The 24,779-nt window shown below is 38.0% G+C and overlaps 1 protein-coding gene across 3 annotated transcripts in view; it reads right to left on the minus strand.

Annotated features, from left to right (window-relative positions):
• Nucleotides 1-7,624: 7,624 nt before the first annotated feature.
• Nucleotides 7,625-24,779, minus strand: part of LOC132177614 (MADS-box protein SVP) — a 41,969-nt gene continuing 24,814 nt past the window's right edge. The window contains exons 3-15 of one of the 3 annotated variants that reach the window (XM_088515148.1): nt 16,198-16,267; nt 13,547-13,608; nt 13,364-13,475; nt 13,226-13,267; nt 12,214-12,252; nt 12,006-12,136; nt 9,627-9,788; nt 9,496-9,544; nt 9,210-9,323; nt 9,049-9,102; nt 8,827-8,909; nt 8,529-8,634; nt 7,625-8,055 (exon numbers count right to left, since the gene is read on the minus strand). In XM_088515148.1, the coding sequence (XP_088371274.1) occupies nt 7,912-8,055; nt 8,529-8,634; nt 8,827-8,909; nt 9,049-9,102; nt 9,210-9,323; nt 9,496-9,544; nt 9,627-9,788; nt 12,006-12,136; nt 12,214-12,252; nt 13,226-13,267; nt 13,364-13,475; nt 13,547-13,608; nt 16,198-16,267 (1,168 nt within the window). In that variant the 3' untranslated portion in view covers nt 7,625-7,911. Of the gene's footprint in view, nt 8,056-8,528; nt 8,635-8,826; nt 8,910-9,048; nt 9,103-9,209; nt 9,324-9,495; nt 9,545-9,626; nt 9,789-12,001; nt 12,137-12,213; nt 12,253-13,225; nt 13,268-13,363; nt 13,476-13,546; nt 13,609-16,197; nt 16,268-24,779 lie in introns of those variants that run through there. The other 2 variants (XM_088515149.1, XM_088515150.1) reach the window with 2 other exon arrangements.

Here is a 24,779-nt window from a genome sequence, read left to right on the forward strand (position 1 = left end):
AGGGGTATGCTAAGGGGAATCTTTTCGGTCAAGAGTGCTTACCACATGATAAAACAGAAAGAGGATAACTGTAAAGCAGGATGCTCATCCAATGGTAGGCACGGTAATGTGTTGAAGGCCTTGTGGAAACAACCGATTCCCAACGTCGAAAAAAACTTTCTCTGGAAAGCCTGCCATGAGGTTCTTCCAAGCAGAGCCAATCTATTTAGAAGAAAAGTCATTGATGATCCGGCTTGTCCCATTTGCGGTTTGGATGCAGAAACGACCTTCCACATTTTATGGAGGTACCCATCAGCTATGGACGTTTAGGGCGTTGGACCTCGAACTATTCAAAAGAGTAGCTTCCCAGGGCCCTTTTTTTTTTTTTTTTTTTTTTTTTTTTTTTTTTTTTTTTTTTCAGGTAGTGGAGAAGATCCTCCTCAGTGGAGCTGGGGAACACAGCTAGCTGTTCGCAGGAATAGCTCGGAGGATTTGGCTTCGGCGAAATGAAGTTTTACATGGGGGCTCTTTCTCTCATCCCTCTGAGATTTTGAAACGCACGGCGATGGCGATGGAGGAGTTCCAGCTCTCCCACAATGTTGTAGTTGTGTCGAGCGTCAAGAAAGAAAGAGATAAATTGTCCGCACCACCACTGGGATGGGTCAAGGCAAATTGGGATGCGGCGGTTGATCAGGAGGGGGGCCGTATGGGACTAGGTGTGATCCTGCGTGACCATACAGGGGCTCTTGTTGCAGCACATGGTATCACAAGGATGGGCTTCCTGGAACCAACTGATGTAGAAGCACTGGCAGCTCTAGCTGCTATTCAGCTATGCTAGGACTTTGGCTTAGATCAGATTCATTTTGTGGGGGATGCGAAGGTGCTGGTGGATGCGGTGCATTCTAGGGACCAAGATGATAGTGGGAGAGGTCTCCTTATTGCCGACCCACGGACGAGCTTAACGACTTTTTCAGCATGGACATTTACTTATGCTAGCAGAGACGCAAACCGTACAGCACATGAACTGGCAAGATTGGCGGTAAAGAGGAGTATGGATCAAGTGTGGGTCTCTCATCCTCCATCTTGTATTCAAGATCTTATTTCTTTTGAGCAGTCTGTAATGGTTTCTAATGATTAATGAAAAGTTCGCAAATTCTTACAAAAATAAAAAATAAAAAAAATATTGGATACCTTTTGGTGTTGATTAAATATAGGGTTTTTTTTTTTTTTTTGAAACGAATATAAGGCTTTTGATGTGGGTGTGTTTTTATGGTTTTTTTTAAAAAAAATTTCCTAAACATAGGGAATCTCCTGCTAGTTCTCTTAATGGTGTATCAACTTGCCATTAAACATACTAGGGGAAGCTTCTACCCATATTGGAGTGGTAGACCTTCCATTTCCCCTCGAATCTGAATCATTTGCTGCTACCAATGTTGATATCCGAACTGCGAAGATTAGCTTCAACTTTTTTTTTTTCTTTCTTTTTTTTTTTTAGGTTTTTTTTTTTTTAGTTGATCGTTTGGTTTGTCGAGAAAGTGGAGCAAACGAAAATAGATTATTTTTTTTTATTTTTTTTATTTTTATCATTATTCTTATAATAATATTTTCCTTTTGTGGTTTGATATTATTTCCTGAAGCTCTCTCTTTTTTTTGTTTTTTTCTAATTAAGCTTCCATTGAAGCTTTCTCTCACTCATCGTTGTCTCTCTGCACAAAAGGTTTTCTGGTGAGCGAAGGGCGTTTGATTGACTGAGTTTAGTGTTCTCTCTCCCTCTTCTCTTGCTAGAAAATGAGTCGATTGGGTGATTTTCGGCGATGATTGTGGTTTGGTTTGCTGTGATGATTGGATGATTAACTGAGTGATTTTCAATGATGCTGGGTTGGTGTGGATAGTAGCTAGTGTGCTGGTTTTTTTTTTTTTTTTTTTTTTTTTTTGGCAAATATGGGTTTTAACATGAATAAAAATATTTCAAAAGTATTATTTTAAAAAAATAGAGAAGAGATTTAGGGCCGCCTTAGATACCGTACATCCCGTGAATTGATGTAGTATAAAGTTTTGAATTTTTTTATATTAAAAATTGAAAAAAAATTTGTTTTGTAATAATTTTTTATTTAAATAATAATAAAAGTGAATGATGGAATATAAAAAATAAAATAAAAATAAAAATATTTTTATGTTTTGGAGAAAATAGTTTGCCAAATGAGATTTTGAGAAGTAGTTAGCTAAAGTAAAAGAAAATAGGTTTAAGTTGACCATTTTATATGAAAATATAGCCTAATTAAGTCGGGAATGCTTTGGAGCCATCTCTAGTGATGTCTTTTTCTCACATTTTTAGGCTGTTGTCTCATGTACGTAGGTTAGATGTGAGCCGAGCTATATTCATGGCCCACCTACCCCTATCAAGATGGCTATGTTTGGCAAAGGATCTGCAAGGAGTGGACTTAGGAAGTTGACCGAAATTGTAGCAAATTTGATTGATGTGAAAAAAAAAAGTAAGAATATTTTATATAAAAAAGTGAAAAAAATTATTTTGTAGTGATTATTTTATTTGAATAGTACTAAAAAGTTATTGATGTAATGAAAAAAGTAAGAATATTAGAATTGATTTTTTATTTTTTTTCTCCTTCCCAATCTGGTCCTTTGGCAAACGGTGCCGATAATACATCCGCTGAGATTCGTACAGAATGATTATGGATGGTGGGAACCTCATGTAGACACTCTTAAATCTGCTTGAGTCATAATTAACATGACCCAACCTTATTAGGATTTGAGTGATCAAACCTATAGTAATTTACGCTAATGAGACACAAAAATTTATATTGCGGATTCAAACTCATGCCCTAATGTATACTATGTTACTTTGAAACTGTTTTTAGGACTAATGAACCATCACCCAAGATTGTAAATTGAATTTATATGCAATAAACGTGATTCAATTATTTTGTGTTACAATTTGCCTTCCGAGAAGTGTTGGGAATAATCCCACTCAACTTGCCTGATTGATCCTTGGCTTCAAGACTAGCGGTGAGCCCACAGCCCATTTAGGAAGATCCTTGAGATTTGCATATTACGGGAGGATACGAAGGGTATTTCAAGAGTGATTCCTGGAACAAGCACCTCCCGGGATCATTCACTACAAAAAAATTGCTATTTTCTGACGTGTCAAACAGTACATAATTTTTGCCACGTCAGCATTTTCTGACGTGGCAAAAAATGCCACATCAGAAAATTCTGACGCACCAAACTAGCGCATCAAAATTTTCTGACGCGCCAAATTTAGTGCGTCAGAAATTTCTAACGCGCCAATTTGGCGCGTCATAAATTTTCTGACGTGCTAAATATTGAGCGTCAAAAAAAAAAAGCCGAAATTTTAAAATTTTTCCCTCTTTCTTATTTTCCCTCCACTTTTTTCCTCTTTTTATTCTTCCCTCCTCATTTATTTTTCCCACACTCTCTCTCTCTCTCTCCTCTCCCTTCTCTCCACGGCAGATCGAAGAAATTAGGCAGAAGAAGGAGAAGAAAAAGAAAAGGAGAAGAGAAGAAGAAAAAGAAAGGGAGAAGAGAAGAAGAAGAGAAGCTGCAGAAGAAAAAGAAAGGGAGAAGAGAAGAAGAAGAGAAGCAGAAGAAAAAAAAAAAAAAAAAAAGAAAAAAAAGAAGAAGAGAAGAAGAAGAAGATCGAGGAAGAAGAAGAGCATGGACGTGCACCATCTCTGCGATCTCTGCACACCATGGTGCAGAGATGGTGCGATCTCGATCTGCACCATGGTGCAGTTGTGTTGAGAAACACAAATCTGCACGGCAGCGTGAGGGAGCTGCCGTGTAGAGGAATTCCAAAAAAAAAATAATAATAATTTAAATTAATAAATTTTTAATTAAAAAAAAATTCCAGAAAATTTTTTTAAAAAAAATTATTTAATTTTTTAATTTTTTGACGTGCGTTAGAATTACCACGTCATAAAATTTTCTAACGTGGTAGTTCTCCCACGTCAGAAAATTTTCTGACGTGGTAGTCAGGGATGGACCCAGAAAATTTTATGGGAGGGGCCAGCTAAATTTTTTTTTTTCGGTTCTTTAGAATTTTTTTATTAAAAAAAATTATTTTGGTTGTTTTTTATGAACTAAAGAAAGGGCCAAAGAAAGTGGACATTTGAAAGTAAAGGCCAAAAATAAAAAAACTTAGTGGGTATGGGCCAACAAAATTAAAAATTGGGCTAAAAGTTTTTATTGGATATGGCCAAAAAATTTAAAAATAGGGCCAATTTTATTTTATTTTTTTAGAAGGAGGTCAAATGACTAAAATTAAAATTTTAACTTTACCATTTTTTTTTTTTTTTTTACTTATAATATTTTTTTTCCCTTATTTTGGGGGGGGACCATGGCCCACCCCGGTCCCCCCCTCCCTCCGTCTCTGGTGGTAGTTCTCCCACGTTAGAAAATTTTCTGACATGTGAGACAGTAGAACGTCAGAACATTCTGACGTTCTACCCACTGACACGTTAGAAATTTTTTTTCCCTGTCACCTATGCTTCTGACAATCAACGCGCGTCAGAAGCGCCACGTCAGAAAAATTTTCTGATGTGTCAGACACCCTGACACGTTAGAAAACGCCAGTAAGAAAAAAATTGCTTTTTTGTAGTGATTATGTATTTTTGGGACAAACATCTCCTGAAATTGTTGATATTACTTCGACACATAGAATTCAAGGGGTAATTATCCCTTGACTTTATGGAAGAGTACAACTATGATTCAATCCATAGATTATTGATATGTTGTTCATACCATACCGAAAACTGTAGCAACATTAAGAAACACACTTTCAGCCTGTAAATATTTTATGCATTCTAATAGTTTAACATTTGATCTTCCTGCAGATGAGATTGCACATCAATTTTTGTATACACAAGCAATAGTTTTCCCTCACCTCAACAGTTTTCCCTTACCTCCGTGACCCCACACCTGTATCTTTTATACATGTTGTGTCAAAATATAAATGGGTTTTTAACCAAAAGGACTGTAGGGTCAATGTATGTGGGTGCTTGTATGTGCTGAGGTGGAGTCTGATTATGCCAAATGAAAGATCACACCGTCCAAATTGATAAATATATATATATATATATATATATATATATATATATATATATATATATATATATATATGGAGAGAGAGAGAGAGAGAATGGCCTGAACCATTTGATCTTATTATAATATACTTTATGTAAAGAGTCGAGGATAGTCAATTGATGATGCCATTATTGATGATGTGGATTCTATCCGAGACTTGTATTATATATTTGATGATGTCATTATTGTCATGTGAATTGCTAGAAACATTTGAAGTGATGGCTAACACAATAACGAAAGTTTATTAAGAAAACAAGAATATGTAGGCTACCATGAGACAAAATATTTTGTTTATAAAAAGATTCCATTAAGAACTATTATATGTCCAAAGTTCAATATTGAAATAATTTTTGAGGTTTGACATGACTTTTTATTTTTTGGTCAACAAACAATTCAAGTTGCCTCACGTTTTTAGAACATGCTAGAGTCAAATAGCAATAATTCGAAGCACCTATTTTTACACTATTTTGGAAATGACTCAATCGTATGGTTAAAGACAATACATATACTACCTATAATTTTATAGTTTAGATATCATAGATGTATGTGTATATAACTAAGTAAAGTTAATGTACATTAGCAATCAACATATTAACATATTATATGGAAAATTTCACTTTTTTAGTACTTTTGCAATGATAGTCTTAAACATATTAATGATATTTTGCCCCTGCTTGCCCCTACCACTAAGTTAGGGTTACCATTTTTTTAAAGTTTACAATGTCATCCTTCCGTCAAAATTCAACGTTAAATTAAATAGTTGATTAGTGAAATTCTCAAAATACTCTTAAGATGTTTATAAAATTACAAAAATATCTTGAATTTGGACGAGTATTTTAAGAATTTTACTTCCCCCCTTAGGATTTAACACCGAATTTGGATGAGAGGGTTGACATTGCAAACTTCTAAAAGTTGGCAACCCTAAATTGACATTTTTTATAGTTTAAGGGTGTGATTGCAAAAGTTGTGAAAAATTAAGAATGTTAAGTAAAGTTTTTCCTAATTAGTAAGTAACTAGTTATATTATATTATAATTGTATATTAACATTAATCGTGACGATCCGAATCTGCACCATCAAGGTAAATACATATTATATGCTAGAATCTAATAAAAACTCTATATTTTGCCCATAAAAGTTCATGTGGCAAGATGCCACGTCATCTTTTTTTTGTTGTCTTTTTCTCTCCACAAAAAGATGATATGGCATCTTGCCATGTGAACTTTTATGGGCAAAATATAGAGTTTTTATTAGATTATAGCATTTCTCATATAATAAACATTGTACATACATAAAACTCTCAAAACATTTCCTTATTATTTTCTTTACTACATAGTACCTTAGTTGTAATAATATATACATACAAATATGTCTAAACCCTTCGCATATCCTTTATATAGTAATATCACCCAACAGAAAATAATACATAATAATTTCAGAAAGATTCAGCAAAGATTGAAACATTTGTTGTGAAAATACCTCCAACCCCATTTGCAATGGGCCTTCAGAGACTGTTCAGCATCTCATACTGGACTGCCCTTTTGCAAGAATCATTTGGGGGAGTTCCAAATAGCCCCTAAACTCTAACACTTTTGGGTCTTAACCCATTGAAATATGGATCACTACTAAGAGCCTATTTGAAATTGCGTTTATGAATATAACTTTCAAGTTAAAAAGTGTTTTTTGGCAAAAATTTCATGAACCTTTTGCCAAAAGTGCGTTTTGCCATTGATAGACCCTTAAAAGCGCTTTTCATTTTTTTTTATCAAACGATTACTTTTTCTCTTCAAACAAACTTTTTGTGTTCTAGACGCACTTTTAGGCCCTCAAACAGATAACCAAACAAACTCTAAATACCATCTCCTAGTGGAAACTAATATTAGGGAAGCTCATGTGGCTGTCCTTCTCTACAGCTCGAAGGGTATTCAATGCTTAACCATTTTTGCCATCAACAAGGCACTTAGGCACAGCTCATTACTTGTTGGTCTTCTACTCTATCATCTTTGAGATTCATCAACTCAGCAACACCATCTCATCTAGAATCGGAGTGCATCAAAGATTTTCAAATGTGCCAACTTCTGTGCACACCAAGTAGCTAAATGGGTTGTTTCCTATCATTTGTTTGGAAACATTTCCAACTACTCCCTCATCGATCCTATCCTCCATTAGAATTAGGAGCGGGAAAAGATCCACCCCTGTGACCTCTCCTTTTCTTCGTATTGCTTGAGAAAAAAAGAAAAAGAAAACTAGGGGTAGAATTTTGTAATAGGTTCTATTAGTAATAGCTGTCCAACTTCTAATAAAATCATTGACAGATATTCAACACAAAATGCAGGTGACTTCATACACACACTCATCCATATCTTTCTCTCAAATCAAATACCCTGCCGTATCCAATTACTTTCATGAGACTAATTTCCTTTAATGATTTTAACTACAAGTCGAATGAACTAATTTATTAGAACAATTGAGTAAAACAAAGATGTAAAAAACTTGCAAATCCAAGGAATGTCAGTAGAATTACATCAGAAATATAGGTATATTATACAGTGAAAAGAACATATTTCATTGAGACACATATACAACAGGGTAGATATTCCCTAAAATTTGACAGATCAACAGTATTTTTCAATTATTTTCAATGTCTATAAATCAAGCCTATGCTTCAGCTTTCGTAATCAAAATAAATTCTGAAAAGGCCAAAAACTAAAAGAACTTAACATTATAAACCATACAGAGAAGGTGGTAGCAAAATTCAGCACCAGTAAAATTGGTTTTTGACTGCAAATCTGCTATTCTTCTGTAACTTGCCTCATTCATAATCCATTGTCCACTTCTCAAATGTACACTCAACGAAATCATAGTACCCACCATGCACAAAGAGTTCTCCTCTAGCCACTTTTTCTTCTATCCATGGGTAAGTGAGCAGATTTGACAAGGAATGGTTGACTGATTCCTGTGGTAGAATTACAGAAACATGTAAGAGGCTTAGATACTCAACATGCAAGAACCTTTTATAAATCAGAAGTGTTGTCTTTATATATTCAGAGCATCACTCACGATGTAATAATCCCCCCCACCCCATGGGATCCATTTGATGGTCAGGATTTAAAATTTGTGCTTCTAATGGTGTACACTATGTCACATTATTTAAATTTTTTAAAAGACATGACAACCTTAAAGTGAATAATGTAACATCTAGTGTTTTTGTCTTAATCACTTATGGTGTTCCATGCTTAGGAGTCTATTTCCTGTTGGATGGCACAAAGAACCCGCTTTATGTCAGGTCCTTGTAAAAATTATTCTTTTTCTGAATCCCATATTCGATAATACATTAGATTATTACCAAAATAAAGATGTGAATATTAATGTTGAATCAAACAGTCAAACAATGGGATTTGATATTTCAAATTAAGGATAAAAGATTACCTTCTCACAGTGTCTGCACTGCTGGTCAAAGCTTAGGTTGGAAGCTGCAGACTTTGTGATTAGCCTTGCATTGTTTCCAACAACAACCCAACTTCTAATAAAGCTACTGTATAGAAAAGTTTAGCAAAGTTAAAAAACAAAACATGAGAGCAATGTTATTTACCCAAAAGAAATAACACATACAAAAGACTTGTATGTTCTCTTAGAAAAGGTACTTAAATGATACTGGTAAAATGAGGGGGGGGGGGGGGGGGGGGGGGGAGGGGGGGGGGGGGGAGTGGGGTTGTCTTCATTTAACCTTGAATCTTCTTCATCTTGCATACTCATGTGGGCACGAATGCCTCCACAGCGGCTGTGGCCAATGACTAGTATGTTCTCAACCTGCAAAATAATAAAGTTTGATGCTTAAATCTATGTTCAAAAGTTAATTCTAATAACACCCCCCGCCCCCCCACCACCCACCCCACCCCACCCCCCCCCCCCCCCCGGGGGTCCACAATTCAAGGTATGAAATACTTACTTTAAGAGCATTTACAGCAAATTCTAATGCAGCATTTGTTTCTGAGGGTCCACTCTGAACACACAGGAAGAAAAAATGAAGGGGGAAAACACTTTGTAGCCTCAGAGCTTGTCTGTTTGGGAAATATAAATTCAAAATAAACCAAATGCAATGTAATACACCTCAAATGTGGGTACTAGATTTGCTATATTTCGAACCACAAATACTTCTCCTGGTTGAAACCCCAAGATGTTTGTGGGGCAAACCCTAGAGTCTGCACAAGCAATAATCATGAACTGTTCCAGAACTTGTTAGTTTTAACAGGCTATCTATTCCTGACACTTGCAGAAAAATAGAAAAGAAAGAAAAGATGAGGGAAAAGGCCAAAGCTTGTCCACCCATGATGTTCTCAATGTTTATATAACATGCGCAATAAATAATTATGACTTAACCAGAAAAAATGATTACCTTTGGTGGTTGACCCTGGGCCAGATTTTGAAAATGTTCCAAGTTTTCTCTGTACAAATAACAATTCACTTTAGAAGAAACTAATTGCTTTAGAGCTCAACAACTTTAGGCCAGAGTTGTTTGCTGCTTACTTGAATTTACGCTTTTTGAATCTAAGAAATCGATGTTTCAGATCTTCGAAAAAGTCACACACATTTTCAGTTTCAGCCAAGCTCTCCAGCCTGCTATTGTCAAGTTGCTGAGTCAGTCCTGGAGGCTCCTTGGAAGCCTTCAACTCTAAACGTGGACCAGTCCTGCAAGCATCAAAGCAATACATTTGAAGCAGCATATAAAAAAAAGAAAGATGTTTGTATGTTCAAGTTCAATGGGAAGGGGTGAGCATTTCCTGAAGAATGGGAAGGTTTATATTTTAAGATATCAAAAGATATAGAAGTGGAAAGACTACCCTTGTTTGCTTTACAATAGCATATAAGAGCATTCCCAATGGAAGAGCCATATTTTTATGTAAAATGACTCTTCAAAACTCACTTTTATCTAGTTTAGCTAAGCCATTTTTAAGTGTCTACACATCCGATTAACTATATTTCTAAAAAAAAGGTGGAAAAAAATTTGGGAAAAAGATAAAGCAGGAGAGAGAAACACTAAAAAATAAAATGGCTCCCTTAAAAAGTGCTGCTACATTTAACTTTTTTTTTAGCTCTTTTAATCAAATATCTATTTTACATATATTTTTGGCTCATCCAATGTGAGAGGTTTTTTGAACATTTGAAGAGCTATTCTAGATAAAAGTAACATTTGGCTCTTCCATTGGGAATGCTCTAATCTATGAATTAACTATTATCAACTTGGTAAAACATTTTTGTGATTGACATTAACTGATCGATACAATTTATCAATAGGAAAATGAATATAGCATGTGATCTTTTCCTAAATGGGCCATTTGGGAACAAACCGTTCAGCCCATTTATTGTCATTCTGCATTATTTCTGGAATCCATATCCTTTCCTTTGTAGAATCCCATTTATTTTTCCAATGCTTTTGATAGTCGATTGTTAAATTGAGAAAGAGTAATTTTATTTAGTAGACTCTTGTATAATTACTATACACTTGGATCACGTGCAGTCAAAATCAGCCATTTGATCATCTCTCGAGTTATTTATTTATTTACGCAAGTGCTGATTCATTGGCTGATTTTTTGTCACGTCATCTAACTATATGGCAGTTATACAAGACGACCGAATCTACTAAATAGTATTACCCATAAAGAAAATGTGTCCCATGTACTCTTGACCTTCTTTTATCTTTCAAAATCAGTAGGGAAAGGTAACCTGCAAGACATAGAAAAATATACCAAGATAATTATAGTATCTCTTCGATATCAACATGCTACATATGTCTTAGCATTTTGTCGCCAACCAAAGTGTTAGTTCTTGTGTTGGCTTAATTCAGTTCCAAAATGCAGATGCTACTGTTCATGGGCTCAAACACTGATATAGAATGCTCAGAATCCAATCTTCACCGTTCATAATGTAGATTCATGTGTTATGAACGTCCTTACAAAATTTTAGCTCAATCGGACCACAAACGCCCATCGATCGGAGCTGTTGATCAAGACTGGACAGGCCGGGTCCGGACCGCAATTCCCCGGGTCCGGACCTCATTTCCAGAAACTAAAATCTTGCTCCGCAAAGCCGTGTCCGGACCGCCCATTAACATGTCCGGACACCCCGTAAGTTTTAGGCCCAAAAACTTGATTTTAAGTGGGTTAGGTCTAGGGTTTTAACGGGGGTATATATACATCATTATAGAAGAGAGAAGTATGGATTTTCACCCCCAGAGAGTTCGTCGGAGGCTGTGCTAAGAGAGATCATATGTGGTGAGCGTTAAATTGAATCTCTTAGAGTTTTAGTTATTCCTTTGATAAATCTACGGTTGAAAAGTCTATCGGAAGGGTCCGGTAAAGGAGAATCACGTTGAAGAAGATTGTGAGCAAGGAGACGAGTTGTAGGCTTGTCGATCTTACAGAGCCAAGGTCTTGCAAAGGGTTGTAAGTGTTCCTAGTGTCTGTAATCTCTAGATAATCTTTTGATAGTGATTTCCTGGGTTTGGCTGCCCCGGAGAGGTTTTACTTTTAGATTAGTTTCTAAAAGGTTTCCTCTTCGTAATCAAAATATCTGTGTCTGCCTCTTTATTGCTTTATATATTTTGGGTGATTGAATTGTTTATTGCTTCATAATATTAATTCCGCATAAATTGTGATAAACAAGTTTTTGGAGTCGGCATAGCGTTTTTCACAAAGCTTAGAATATATTAACAAAATAGTTAAACCCTAGGACAGATCCATCTGTTTGGTCAAGTTGTTGAATCGAAACTTAAACTATATGCTCTAACTACTAAAATTTAAGTATTAAAATTTATCCCTGGATTGAAATCTTAATACTCTAACTACATATTATAACCAGAAAACCAGAAAAACAAAGTCAATTAGTGTTGTAATGTTGCAAACTTACCCCAACTTGAGAGAAGTGTCGTTGTTGTCTTGGTCTTGAAGGGGATCAGCTGAGCTGCAAATATTGGTGATCGACTCAGATGACTGACCTTGTTCAATTGCATGTGTTTTAATGTTAAACTGTTTATCCATCTGTTGAAACGGGCATTTTCCATCAATTGAGAAAGTAGGGAAACAAAGAAAAAATAGAGCAATTCAAGACCTGATACCTGTTTTAGTTGCTGGTTATCCTCCATCAGTTGGGATACCTGCATATTACAAAAAGGGAGAGAGAGAAAGAGGGAGATATTAAAGAATAAGAAGAAATATATACAAATAGACAGTTGCTCCTCACAAGAGAACAAAACCAACAACATAGAAATCCAAAGAGCAAAATATTTTAAGAAATACCCAGGACATAAAAATGATTATGTTAATTAGTGAGCCTAGGTACCTTAAAACAATTATGGTTCTTCTAAAAAATTACCTCAAATTCCTCTTTTTTCCAAATGTTCAGATTAACACTAACAACCGATGTAAGCCTAATTGTAAGTGTTAGGAGGATTAATACCTTGAAGAGTCTTTTTGTGAGCCCATAATATAGCATGTTGAGACACCACACAACTCAAAAGCTTAAGCCTATGAGTTTAGGCCCAACAATGCTATATTAACCATTCACACTTCTTACATATATCTTTCCAATGTGAGACTATATCCTTTTTTACACTTGCACGTTATTTGAAAATGGGTTTAAGATAGCATATGGTGCTGGATTTATGGCCAAAATGATTTCACTAAAGGTTCTATGGTGGTTGTTAGCTTTGTGAGAGACCATTCCCAATGCTTGAGCAAGCCACTGCACATACAAAGACCTTGGCAAAACGAAGGGAAATTTCTTTGATTTTAATTTATAAACTTGCATCAACCTATTCATTTCTAGTTATCAAATACTTTGCTCTAAAATTAAGTAATTGTGTGCAACTACGTGTTAAAATATAAATTAAATGACTAAATTCATCATTTCCTATCAAGTTAAAGTTTTGGGATAGTAATTTAAAATGGTATTATAGTAAAGGTCCTGAGCTCGAACCTTATCCTTTTCATTTACCTCACATTTCAATTAATTATTCTACGAATTCACGAATATCAGTATGAAAATGCTTTCCATTAAATATCTTCCTAAATTATATATAATAATTGCATGAAATGCATGTCATATGAAATTAAAGTTTAGCACATGACCTTCCGCTCAAGGGCACTCATCTCTTCTAGAAATCTTTCATCCTGAAACACGTAAAAGCTTCTCATGTTAAGATACAGTACAAAAATCTCATCCCTCTATTATAATGTCAGCAAACAGAGACAACAAAGAGAGACAACCTTTGCTTTTAAAACGCGACTCAAGCCTTCCTCGAGAAGTTCCTCTGGTTTCTTTAGTTCTTCCATATTCAATCCTTGGAGCTCTTCTCCCTTCATCTGCCTGTAATTAGTTCTAATCATTTTGTACATTAATTAATTTTGAGTATAACAACTTGATATAGAAATGTCGTTATAACATAATACCTCAGTTCACGAGTCTTCTCCATGATTTCATTGCTCAACGAGGTGCAGGCCCTGTTCTCAAGCTGAAAGGGCACAAAGAGGTTCCATTAATGAAGATTTTCAGTATTATATTATATAACAATGGATCGATTTCGTGCCTTTCCTTAGAAATATTTAAGGATGTTGTAACTTTTAGGGTTATCATTCTGGGATTGCTACAAGTAGTTTGTTGTCGGACTTATTCCAGAAAATGCATCTAGCTTTTCATATTATGGTATAATTTTCTTTTATATGTAAGTTTCAAAAAATTACATGAAAATTTCAGATTACGGTTTAGTAAATACTTCTGAATCATGTTCCCTTATGATGACACTACTTACAGGTACCTGCATTTACATTTACATAGAAATTAAGGAAATAAGAATGAAAAACATTGGAAATAAGGTAAACCCATAAGTTTAGCGGTATAAATGAATTGTGTTGTGGATAATGTGTTTGTAGTTACATTTAGAGTAACCAGATAGAGTAGGTGTGGGATTTTGTTTTTGTTTTTGTTTTGGATAAATAAGAATTTATTGAAAAGAGAGCCCAATAACAATTGAACATGTCAACTAAAAATGCCATATAGAATAGAGATGAAAACAGCATTTCTTTCAACCAAGCCAACCCATCAATCACTTTTCTCATTCACACACTGGTGAGGTTTCCATTGTGAAACTATGGCCTGAGCTCGATCACCGGCCAATGGAGGTATTTCAATTTCCGGCCATACATAAGAACTTGGTGTTTTTAGCTCACAAGTTGGTTCTCTATTGGAGGCTGTAAATGAGGGGTTTTACACCATATCGATTGAAGGTTTTCCCTATTAAACAAGATTGACAAGCAACTCCTAAAATATAAGACGGCCTAAAGGCTAAAAGTCAGAGAGTGCCTATACAAGCAAACGCCTACAACCGCAAACATGTGCAAACAAAACTAAAATATTACGTCAGAAAACTCCAAGACCCAACTAGAAAGCTATTAACGGGAAAATCAGAGACACCCTTAAAGGATTTAATGGTGGATCAAACCTAAAAGATAATCTCCAAGACAATGCATCTAGACTCCCTATTTCTCCTCTGAAACGATATTCTTGCATTTCTCTCACGTCAAATAGCATACATTGTAGCAACCATCATTATTGTCAGGTTTTAGAAATTGGCTTCATTCGGACTATACAATCTTACATGTTATTTATTCCATCACCTATAGTTTCGGTATGAAAATGTCATGTGTTGGAGTAGGGCCTACCTCATCAGATATAAGACCTTGGGAGAGATGAGGTGCCCTCGAGATTGTTCTTGCGCTTAGGTCAAGTTTTTGAAGCTGAGAAGCTTAGTCCATGAGAAATTAAATTTGAGGGGGATCGGGTTTTTTGAACGAAGTCTTTCTAATGGTAAGTTTTTGGTTTGGGGTGCATAATTAAGAGAGTATTCGACCATAGGTCTTAGGGTGCACTACATAAGGTCATTTGAATGAGCAAAATGATTCCCAAACATTTGATAGTTCTTTGGTTTGTTATGTGGAAGAGGCCAGTTGCCCAGTTCACCAAGTGTCCTCTTGTTCTTTCCATGCCCATTCTCTCAATGATTTTGGCACATCTCTTGTGAAAAGTGTAATCTCCCAAGGGCCAATAGGTACCAAGAGGATACTTGTCAATGGATGGTAAGTAATTGCAAGGAAACGTCTCTTTTATAGCTAATTGCCAAGTTGATGCTAGAGGTTGTGATGTACCCATTCGGGCCGTTCTAGCATGAAAGAAATTACCATGACCTAGGGAAACGCTTCCATGTTATCCTTCTAAAAATACTAATCAAGTTACGAATTGAGCTCTCCAAAATTTCCTATAAAGCTTAATCTTACGTAGCAGCACATATCTAATACTTTTACAATCCACCCACTAAAGTGAAACTTTCTATGAGGTCATAATTTCCTTCACTTAAATCGATCCTTAATGTTTTTGTGAGGGCCTACTTCACGTTGCAACCCAATCCCAGATGGTGTTTTGCTATTTCAGCCTAATACTATTTGTCACAACCCTTAGAAAGCGCTAGCCAGGTTGAGCTATGTTATTATTATTCCAAAAGCGCTAGTCAAAGTTACATTTTGAGCTCAGTGAAATCATTTATAAAATTGAGTCTTACCTAGTAAAGAACTACGTAATATGGAAATTGTATTTATGCAACACCTTTACAATCCACTCACCTAATGTGGAACTAACTTTCCGGAGTGTCACAGTTTTCAAAATTACTATGAATGAAATGCCTATACTTTTTTTTTTTTTTTTTCTTAAATAAACGTCATAAAAATAAAATAATGGTAAACTCACATGATCAATGGTTAAATTACAAAAAGTTAGGATTTTTTGTGGCAAATCCATCAATCTTATAAATATGTTTTCCAATATGCATTTTGGGTTACAATTAGAAATAATCCCTTGCCTTTTATTCTTTGATTTTTTTTTTCCTATTAATTAATTCAATCTTTATTCATCCAAAAAACGATAAAAAGAGTTTGAAATCTTTGCTCCTTCAAACTATTTATTCATTTATCTAGAGAAACATTAAGAAGTATTCATTCCCTCCAAGCTAACATAAAAAAAGGGACATTATATATATATATATATATCTAACCTGCAGCTCCAAAGATGGTTGGTCGAGATTCTTTGAATGCATGTTTTGTCGTCCAATTACCTGTTGCATACTTCAAACAACAAACGAATAGCGATTCAATTCCTTAGAATAAAATGCAAAGCATGTGTGCAGTTGAGTTTCTGCAGCACATTTATGCACCCTTAAACTATTTATACTGATTGATAAAGGTGATACGTTGACTTTTCTTAACATGACTTTGGTTTTAGATATGGTGCTAATGAATTAAAATGTTGTTTACAAAGCATAGAACACACAGCAGCGGTGTAACGACCCAGGGAAAAGCGCTAGCCACATCTGTGCTATTACCCCAAAATGACTAGTCAATTTGGAGCTTTCCTAGAATTCATTATAAAGCCTAGTTTCACCTAGTAACTAGGCAATGTGAGACTAAGCACTCATGACTATCTTTAGAAACCACCCACTCTATGTGGGCTGCTTCTCATCTTTCCAATATGGGACAGGGGTGTTACAAACTCCCCTTCTTAAATTCCTGTCGTCCTCGTCAAGGCCACGTCATGTAGTGCTCTAGTACCACATGACCTGGCGTTACTAGGTGGCTCTGAGAACAGATAAAATAGAATAAATGAGAGAAATTTTTATAGACTAATAATTCAAAGTACATTAAGATATATATATCCTAGGGAATAAAATAATTTATGGAAATTATTGGGAAGCATACCTAAATACCTAAGTAAGTTCATTCTCAATTGATTAGCAAGTCAACTCATAATAGTAATAGAATGCTTTACTGTGACGTGTATGAAGGTAGTAACATGGCTGTATTTCCTTCAGGAGATTAGTTAGCAGTCAGAGAAAATTTTTACTGCAGTCAAGAGGTAAATGAATTTACTATCCCTTCCAAAAAAATTATCATGTCTTGCTTTTTTTTGATAAGTAAAGATGTATTATCAAAGCGCAGAGGGGCGCAACCCTAGTACACAGGGAGTATACAAGAGAGCGACTAAGAGGGAGAAAAAGAAGAAGAAAACATAGAAAGGAAATCAGGGAAACTAATCACTAAGGGCGCTAGCCAACCAGCAGTCCAAGTGAATAGGGTGTACAAAAAAAAGTGTGTGAGATCCTCAATATTCCTAGACGAGTCCTCGAAGCATCTAGCATTTCTCTCAGTCCAGATGCACCACATAAGACAAAGAGGAACCATCTTCCACACAACAGCACTACGGGCTTTGCCACCCGACCACCAAGAGTCATACAACCCCCTAACACTGCCAGGCATCACCCAACACAAACCAAACCGAGAGAAAACAACATTCCACAAAATACGCGCAACCCCACAATGAAGAAAGAGATGGTCAACTGACTCCCCATCCGATTCACACATGCAACAACGATTAATCACAACAATACCTCTCTTCCGAACATTATCCAAGGTTAAAGTCTTCCCAAGCACGGCCGTCCAAGCAAAAAAAGCCACTTTCGAAGGAGCCTTGGTGCGCCATAAACTCTTCCAAGGGAAAGGAGAGGGATCTTTAGAAGCAAGGATCCTGTAAAAAGATCTAACCTCAAAATTACCTTTGCGAGAAGAGATCCACCACATCCGATCATCCCCTACCCCACGCATCAAGTGCGAATACAAGAGAGTGTAAAAAGAGGCCAAGATCTCCACTTCCCAATCATGAACCCTACGGATGAAGGAAACATTCCATTGCACAGAGCCATTTGTACACTCCCTGTTATCCGCAATAGACGCTTCCTTGTTGGTGGCAATAGAGAAGAGACCAAGAAAAGCATCTTTGAGAGACATGTCACCGCACCAAATATCCTCCCAAAACCTGATATTGGACCCAACTCCAGGGACCAATCTAATGTGGCAATGAAACGACCTCCACCCCCTACTAATATACTTCCATAATCCCACCCCATGCGAACCCCTGGGAACCCTAGAACGCCAACCACCCCAAACGGCACCATACTTTGCCACCAAAATCTTTCTCCACCAAGCCTCTTTCTCATGAGCAAATCTCCACAACCATTTCCCCAACAAAGCTTTATTCATCAAATGCATATTCCAGATCCCTAAACCACCCTTAGAGATCGGAGAACATATCTTATTCCAACTAACCAGATGGAACTTAAACTCATCATTGATCCCACCCCATAAGAAATCTCATTGAATCTTCTCCATACGCTTCGCCACGGAAGCCGGAATAGGAAATAGAGACAAGAAATAAGTGGGAAGATTGGATAAGGTGCTCTTGATGAGAGTAATCCTCCCCCCCTTGGACAAATACAAGCGTTTCCAAGGAGCCAACCTTCTGGCATACTTCTCCATCAAGTCCTCCCAACTGGCCTTGACCTTAAACGGGGCCCCCAAAGGGAGACCCAAGTACTTCAAAGGCATAGAAGTAGAACCGCAGCCAAGAATACCAGCCAGAGTGCTCGTATTATCCATACTACCAACAGGGACCAAGACAGATTTAGCCAGATTCACCTTTAACCTAGAAACGGCTTCAAAGCAAACAAGTAAAGCACCAATGTTTCTAACTTGATTAGGATCTGCCCCACAAAAAACCAAAGTGTCATCAGCAAATAGAAGGTGAGAGACAATAACTCGATCCGACTCTCTTCTTCCCACAGAAAAGCCAGAAATGAGACCCCTGTTTATCGAGGCATTGATCATCCTACTGAACGCCTCCATGACTAGAACAAACAAGAAAGGAGAAAGAGGGTCTCCTTGCCTCACTCCCCTTGAACTACCAAAGAATCCGAAAGAAGATCCGTTGATCAAAACCGAGAATCGCACAGACGAAATGCAATGTTCAATTCAGGAACACCATTTCTCTCCAAAACCGCACATTCTCAGTACGTAAAGTAGAAACTTCCAATTCATATGATCATAGGCCTTTTCCATATCTAATTTGCACACTAAACCAGGTTCCCCTGATCTAATTCGGCTATCCAAGCATTCATTGGCAATGAGAACTGAGTCCAAAATTTGCCTACCTTTAACAAAAGCATTATGGGGTTTAGAGATGACCCTATCCATCACTTTCTTCATTCCGTTAGCTAAGACCTTTGCAACAATCTTATAAGTCCCTCCCACAAGGCTGATCGGACGAAAATCCTTAACATCGGAAGCTCCATGTATCTTCGGAATAAGGGAGATGAACGTAGCGTTAAGGCTTTTTTCAAATTTACCTCGCTTATGAAACTCCGCAAAAACCGCCATGATATCCACCTTAAACACATCCCAGCAATCCTGGAAAAAAGCCATAGAAAAGCCATCCGGTCTTGGCGCTTTGTCCCTGTCCATACCTTTCACCACCTCCCACACTTCCCTTTCCTCGAAAGGAGCTTCCAACCTAGAGGCCTCACCGACATTCAGCATATCAAAATCAAGATCATCCAGTTTCGGTCTCCAGTTGAGGCTCTCTGAAAAAAGAGACTCGTAGAAACTGGTAATGTCATTGCTAATGACCCCTTAATCTGAAGTAATAGAACCACCCACAGTCAGCGACTCAATAGAATTATGTCTTCTGTTTGCGTTAGCAATCTGATGGAAAAATTTCGTGCATTTGTCTCCCTCTTTCAACCAACGAATCCTGGATTTTTGCCTCCAACTAATTTTCTCATGTAAGAGAAAAGTTTCCAATTCTCTGGCTAACAACCTCTTCCTCCCAATTTCTTCAGCAGATAACCCTCTCTCTTCCTCCACCCTCTCAAGAGCCTCTATATCATCCAAACGAGCCTTAATACTCCCTCCCACATTGCCAAATTCCTGATCATTCCATCTCTTAATATCCCCCTTGAGTGCTTGCATCTTTTTTGCCAAAATAAAGCTCGGAGTACCATGGAAATGGTAAGACTCCCACCAACATCTAACTTTGTCCACAAAACCTTCCACTTTAAGCCACATATTCTCGAACTTGAAGGGTCTTTTACCTCCCAAAATGCAACTACAATCAAGAATAATAGGTGCATGATCCGAGCACACCCGAAGCAACCTTTTTTGTCGCATACTTGGGTAACGAGCTTCCCATTCCGGAGAGACTAGGAATCGGTCTAGCCGTGACCAGGAATGGTTGTTGGACCAAGTAGATACCCCCCCAACTAGCGGGAAATCCATGAGACCCTGCTCCGATATGAAATCTGCAAAATCCCTCATCGCCGACCGAGAATAAGCCCCCCCGGATCTTTCACTAGGAAACAGAGTAGCATTGAAATCCCCATCTATACACCAAGGCAAATCCCACCAACTCATAAGACCCACGAATTCCTCCCATAGTAGACGCCTGACGTTGTCTCTATTAGGGCCATACACCCCAGTAAAAGCCCAAACAAAACCATCATCGACGTTTCTAAAGGAGAAAGCCGCCACAAAACTGCCTAAAGCCACCTCAACCTTCGTAACTACTCTTCTATCCCATAACACCAAAATACCACTCGAGGCCCCTCTCGAAGGAACATAGCACCAATCCGCATAAGGGCACCCCCACAAACTCCTCACAAAATTGTTCGTGACAAAGTCCACCTTTGTCTCTTGAAAACACACTATATCCACATTCCAACTTCTAAGAAGATTTCTAACCCTTCGTCTTTTATCCCTTACATTCAAACCCCTCACATTCCAAGAAAGGATCTTCGGCTTCATTAATTAGACCGATTAGCCCTCCCCTTTTTGCTGTCCCTCAAAGAACTTCCACTGTGCACCTCATAATTAATGGAGGAATTAAGGTTATTGAGCTCTCTCTTACCTTTTCTTCCCGTATGTGTTTCCACAGCCACCCCCTCTTTTAGCGCCTCTCCCACTTCCTTACCATTGTCCTCATTATTAGCCATAATGAGCCCAATAGCCTCTGCCAACTTCCCGTCCTCACCATCACAAGAGACACCCACAAATTTGCTGAATTGAGTAACAAACTCCACCGAAATAGGCTCCTGATCCTCAAAAGGAACCAAAGCTAGAGAATCTGGAACTGGCGACTCACCCTACGAACTATGATCCTTACCCCCAAAATAAGCTTCTCCCAAAGAACAAAAACTCTCTTCATAAGCACTGACCGTAGTCCCCACTCTTGGCATATCCCACTTCTCCAGACCCAGAGGAAACTCCCCCTGCAAAACAAGCATCTTTTGTCCAGCACTATTACCCTCCCCCAAATCCTTTCCCGTCATCTTCTGACTCATGTCCGGCAGCTCCCATCTTTCAAAACCCGGAGGAAGCTCGCCCTACAGATCACACCCTTCCTTGCCCGACAGCTTCGCCGGCTGACCCATCCTGATATTCATCAAATGGCCTGAGCCTCCTCCCTCCCCCTTGTCAAACTCCCTTCCAGACTTCCCCCTACCTTCGAAATTACCGTCTGCCCCACCATTACCGGCTTCTTCAGATTCGCACGATCACCGGCAGCAGCCCCAGTAGGTTCCGACAGAATAGCACTAGTCGAAATTTCTCTACGATCAACTGCCGGAAGGGTCATCGGCTCCTTACCCAGAATACCCAGGCCTGGGTCGCACACCCTCGTCGATGCCGAAGCTTGTGCGACTGTTCCGGTCGCCGGACAGAGCACAGCAACTCTATCGGCGCCCATAACTCCTTCCCCTGCGGCAACCTCCTTCGTCGTCCCCTTCTCTGTCAGCATTACCCTCGTCGACGCCTCTGCCGGCGACCCAGAAAGAGCCAGAAAATCTGAAGTAACGAATATCGAAGATGGTCGATGGCCAGAGTTGGACGACGAAGCACCCACATCCCTCGCCTTACCCACTGCCTTCCTGCTATACCATTTTAGAGTCTTGTTAGGTCCACGTCCCGCCACAGAGACCTACTCCAAACTGGACTTCTGACCTGCCGTGTTCTTGGATTGGACCAAGGGCTGGATCTTAGGCAGTCCACTAGGCTGATGGGCCACCAGTGGCCTCTCATCTTTAGGCCGACAAGACCCAGACCCACAACTACAAGTACACCTAGCCCCTATACCTTCGAGACAAATCCTGATTTCCTCCTGTAACTTTAACAAGGAAATCTTCAGCTTTTCCTTCTCTTTCGCACACACGCAACCCTGATGGGCCTGACCAAACCTTCCAGCAACATGCTCTTCACAGACTTTCTCCTCTTAACTTGCAGTCTTCTTCTGCAGTACCCCACAGCTGGCTCCACTGATCAACGTATACCTACTCGTCGGACCCTTCGCCGGAGCAGCCACCTAAACCTCATGACCAACATGGCAGTCAGCACTAGAGTTGCTGATCCCTGCTTTTCCTCCTAATAGCCATTTGGGAACTCTCGCAATCGGTTCTGCATAAGACCCAAACGGTTCCTCTACCTGCTTCGATGAGGAAAGCAAGACCTCTGTAAAGCTCCTTCTCTTTTTCCCTGTCACTGTCCTCCTCTCTTCCCCAACGAACGGTTGAACAAAGTCAATAGCAATCCGCAACTCTGACTGAAGCTGGTCCCAGCCCTTCCTGTGCCAACCTTCAGGCACCATGACTCTACCTTGCCTCTCTCTACCATCAAACGCTTCTAAAACCAGAAAGCTCCCGTGCCTATTGAAACATTTATGGGCTAACGTACGTGGAAAACTACGAATAGTCATCCCAAAATACCCTTGAATCCTCAACCGCCATCAACTCGTCAAAGATATTCACTAGCTATACCGCTTCTTTCCAATCCAGCCTTATCCAGCGTGACTTACCTCTGCAACGCTCTTGTAGTTTCAGCACCGTATCTCTATCCTTCACTATCAACATAAACTCCTTAGACTCCAGTGTCCAGGCCCTAGACAACCCCATAACTTTGCTCTATCCTCTAGCTTCATGTCATGCTATTTATGCAATTTTATTTCAAACTGCAAATTATTATTTTGTTTATATTATGGAATTATGTTGCAAGCATGACAAGTTTGAGAAAAAGAAACATTGTGAAAATAGTGATGTTTATAAAGAGAATTTTGAGAAAATGATAATAAACTCTCCTACATGTTGCCTTAAGATGTACCTAGAGAAGTACAAGAAATGAGAAAAAGAGTGTTATAAAATGAGGGCACATGTAGGGAAAAGTATATTTTAGGCCCCAAGAGAAACAAGAGAGAAGCTCGGTACCGATGCTAAGGATGGAGGTGCAACCGCTGAAAGAGGCTCTGCTAGAAGGTGGTTCCATCATAGTTTTTTTTTGCCATACTGAGTGCACCCAGAGTTAATCGGCTAGCTAAGGGACAAGGCTGCAGCCACAATATCTCATCCCAGGTCGCAAGGACCGCGCAACCCTAATATATGGGAGTTACAGTATACATGGGCCCTAATATGAGATAAAGACTAGCATAAATTTTATTGATGATAATATATTTTATTTGCTTTCTATTTTCTTTAAGAATATACTGGGAACATATGTAGTTACGAGTTCCAATTTTCAAAACGGGACAAGGAGTAAAACTGCTTATGGTTGTGGATTTCACTTACTGAGCCCCCTTTGGGCTCATCAGTTTTATTTCTTGTTTCAGGTGGTGATCAGGTTGCACTAGGAGGCCGGAATGGGGGCGGGCGTACTTAGGATTTCTTATGATTTCATATTAGTCAAGTTAATAAGTGTGTTGGCACAGTTTTCGTTCGGGGATTGACAAATTTATTTTAATAAGGATCACTATCTCGTTGTGAGACATTTTTAAACAAGAATATTTCAATTTAGTTATTATTTTTGGATATGATATTCTAGACTTCCATGCATTCATTGTTATACTAGTATTGTTTAGTTGATAAACTTTATGGATCTTTGCGAGTAAGAAAAATTATTAACAAACCTAACCCTAACGGGCTGGGGATGTTACAAGTAGTAAGATGTGATAATAGTTTTCCATGAAAGTTCATCATGAAACCCTAGAAATTTATCGCCATCCCCCTCCCTTGTATGTGTTTCCTTTTTTTTTTGAAGTGCTTGTATGTGTTTCCTGATCTACACGATTAATGCTGCTGAAATTTTTACCACTACCTAAATTGATTTTCCCTTCGAAAATGCTAACATCATGTTTAACAACCACAATCGAAGATAAGTTTAGAAGTTTCATAAACAAAGCTATAATAAACAACGCATCCATTTATGATGGAAAAGACAGTTGCAGTGGTGTATGTGGCCACAATGGCCAAAATTTACTATATTATTATCATGATAGTGATTGAGACCATAAAAGGTTTAAATGTTCCTAAACATAAGAAACTTTACCATCTTAGCAAGGCTAACACAAACTTTTCCTTTTCTATTTCTCAATGTGTGACCAGTTTTCTTCTTTTTTTTTTCTTTTTTTTTTCACTTGTGATGGTTGTTAGAGTGTTGACATCCTGGGTTACCCTTTTTATTATTTTCTTGACTTAAACCAATGTAATAGATGAGGTACCATCTTCCATCTGCTAGTTTTGAGTATTATGTGTTAAGGAGAGAAATGCCTATAGGGAGTCTACAAAGAGGAGATTAATGTACAAAACACTTAAGCTAATTAATGGGTTTGAGTCTACTTATTTATATTAACTACTCACTTCTTTTTTTCCTCAATGTGAGACTCAACACTCATGTTCACTCACAAATAATCTCCCCTCACGTGTGAGTTTCTTCT

This window comes from Corylus avellana, chromosome 4 (genome assembly GCF_965113065.1).
Source record: "Corylus avellana chromosome 4, dhCorAvel1.hap1.2, whole genome shotgun sequence".
In the NCBI taxonomy this organism is placed as follows: domain Eukaryota; kingdom Viridiplantae; phylum Streptophyta; class Magnoliopsida; order Fagales; family Betulaceae; genus Corylus; species Corylus avellana.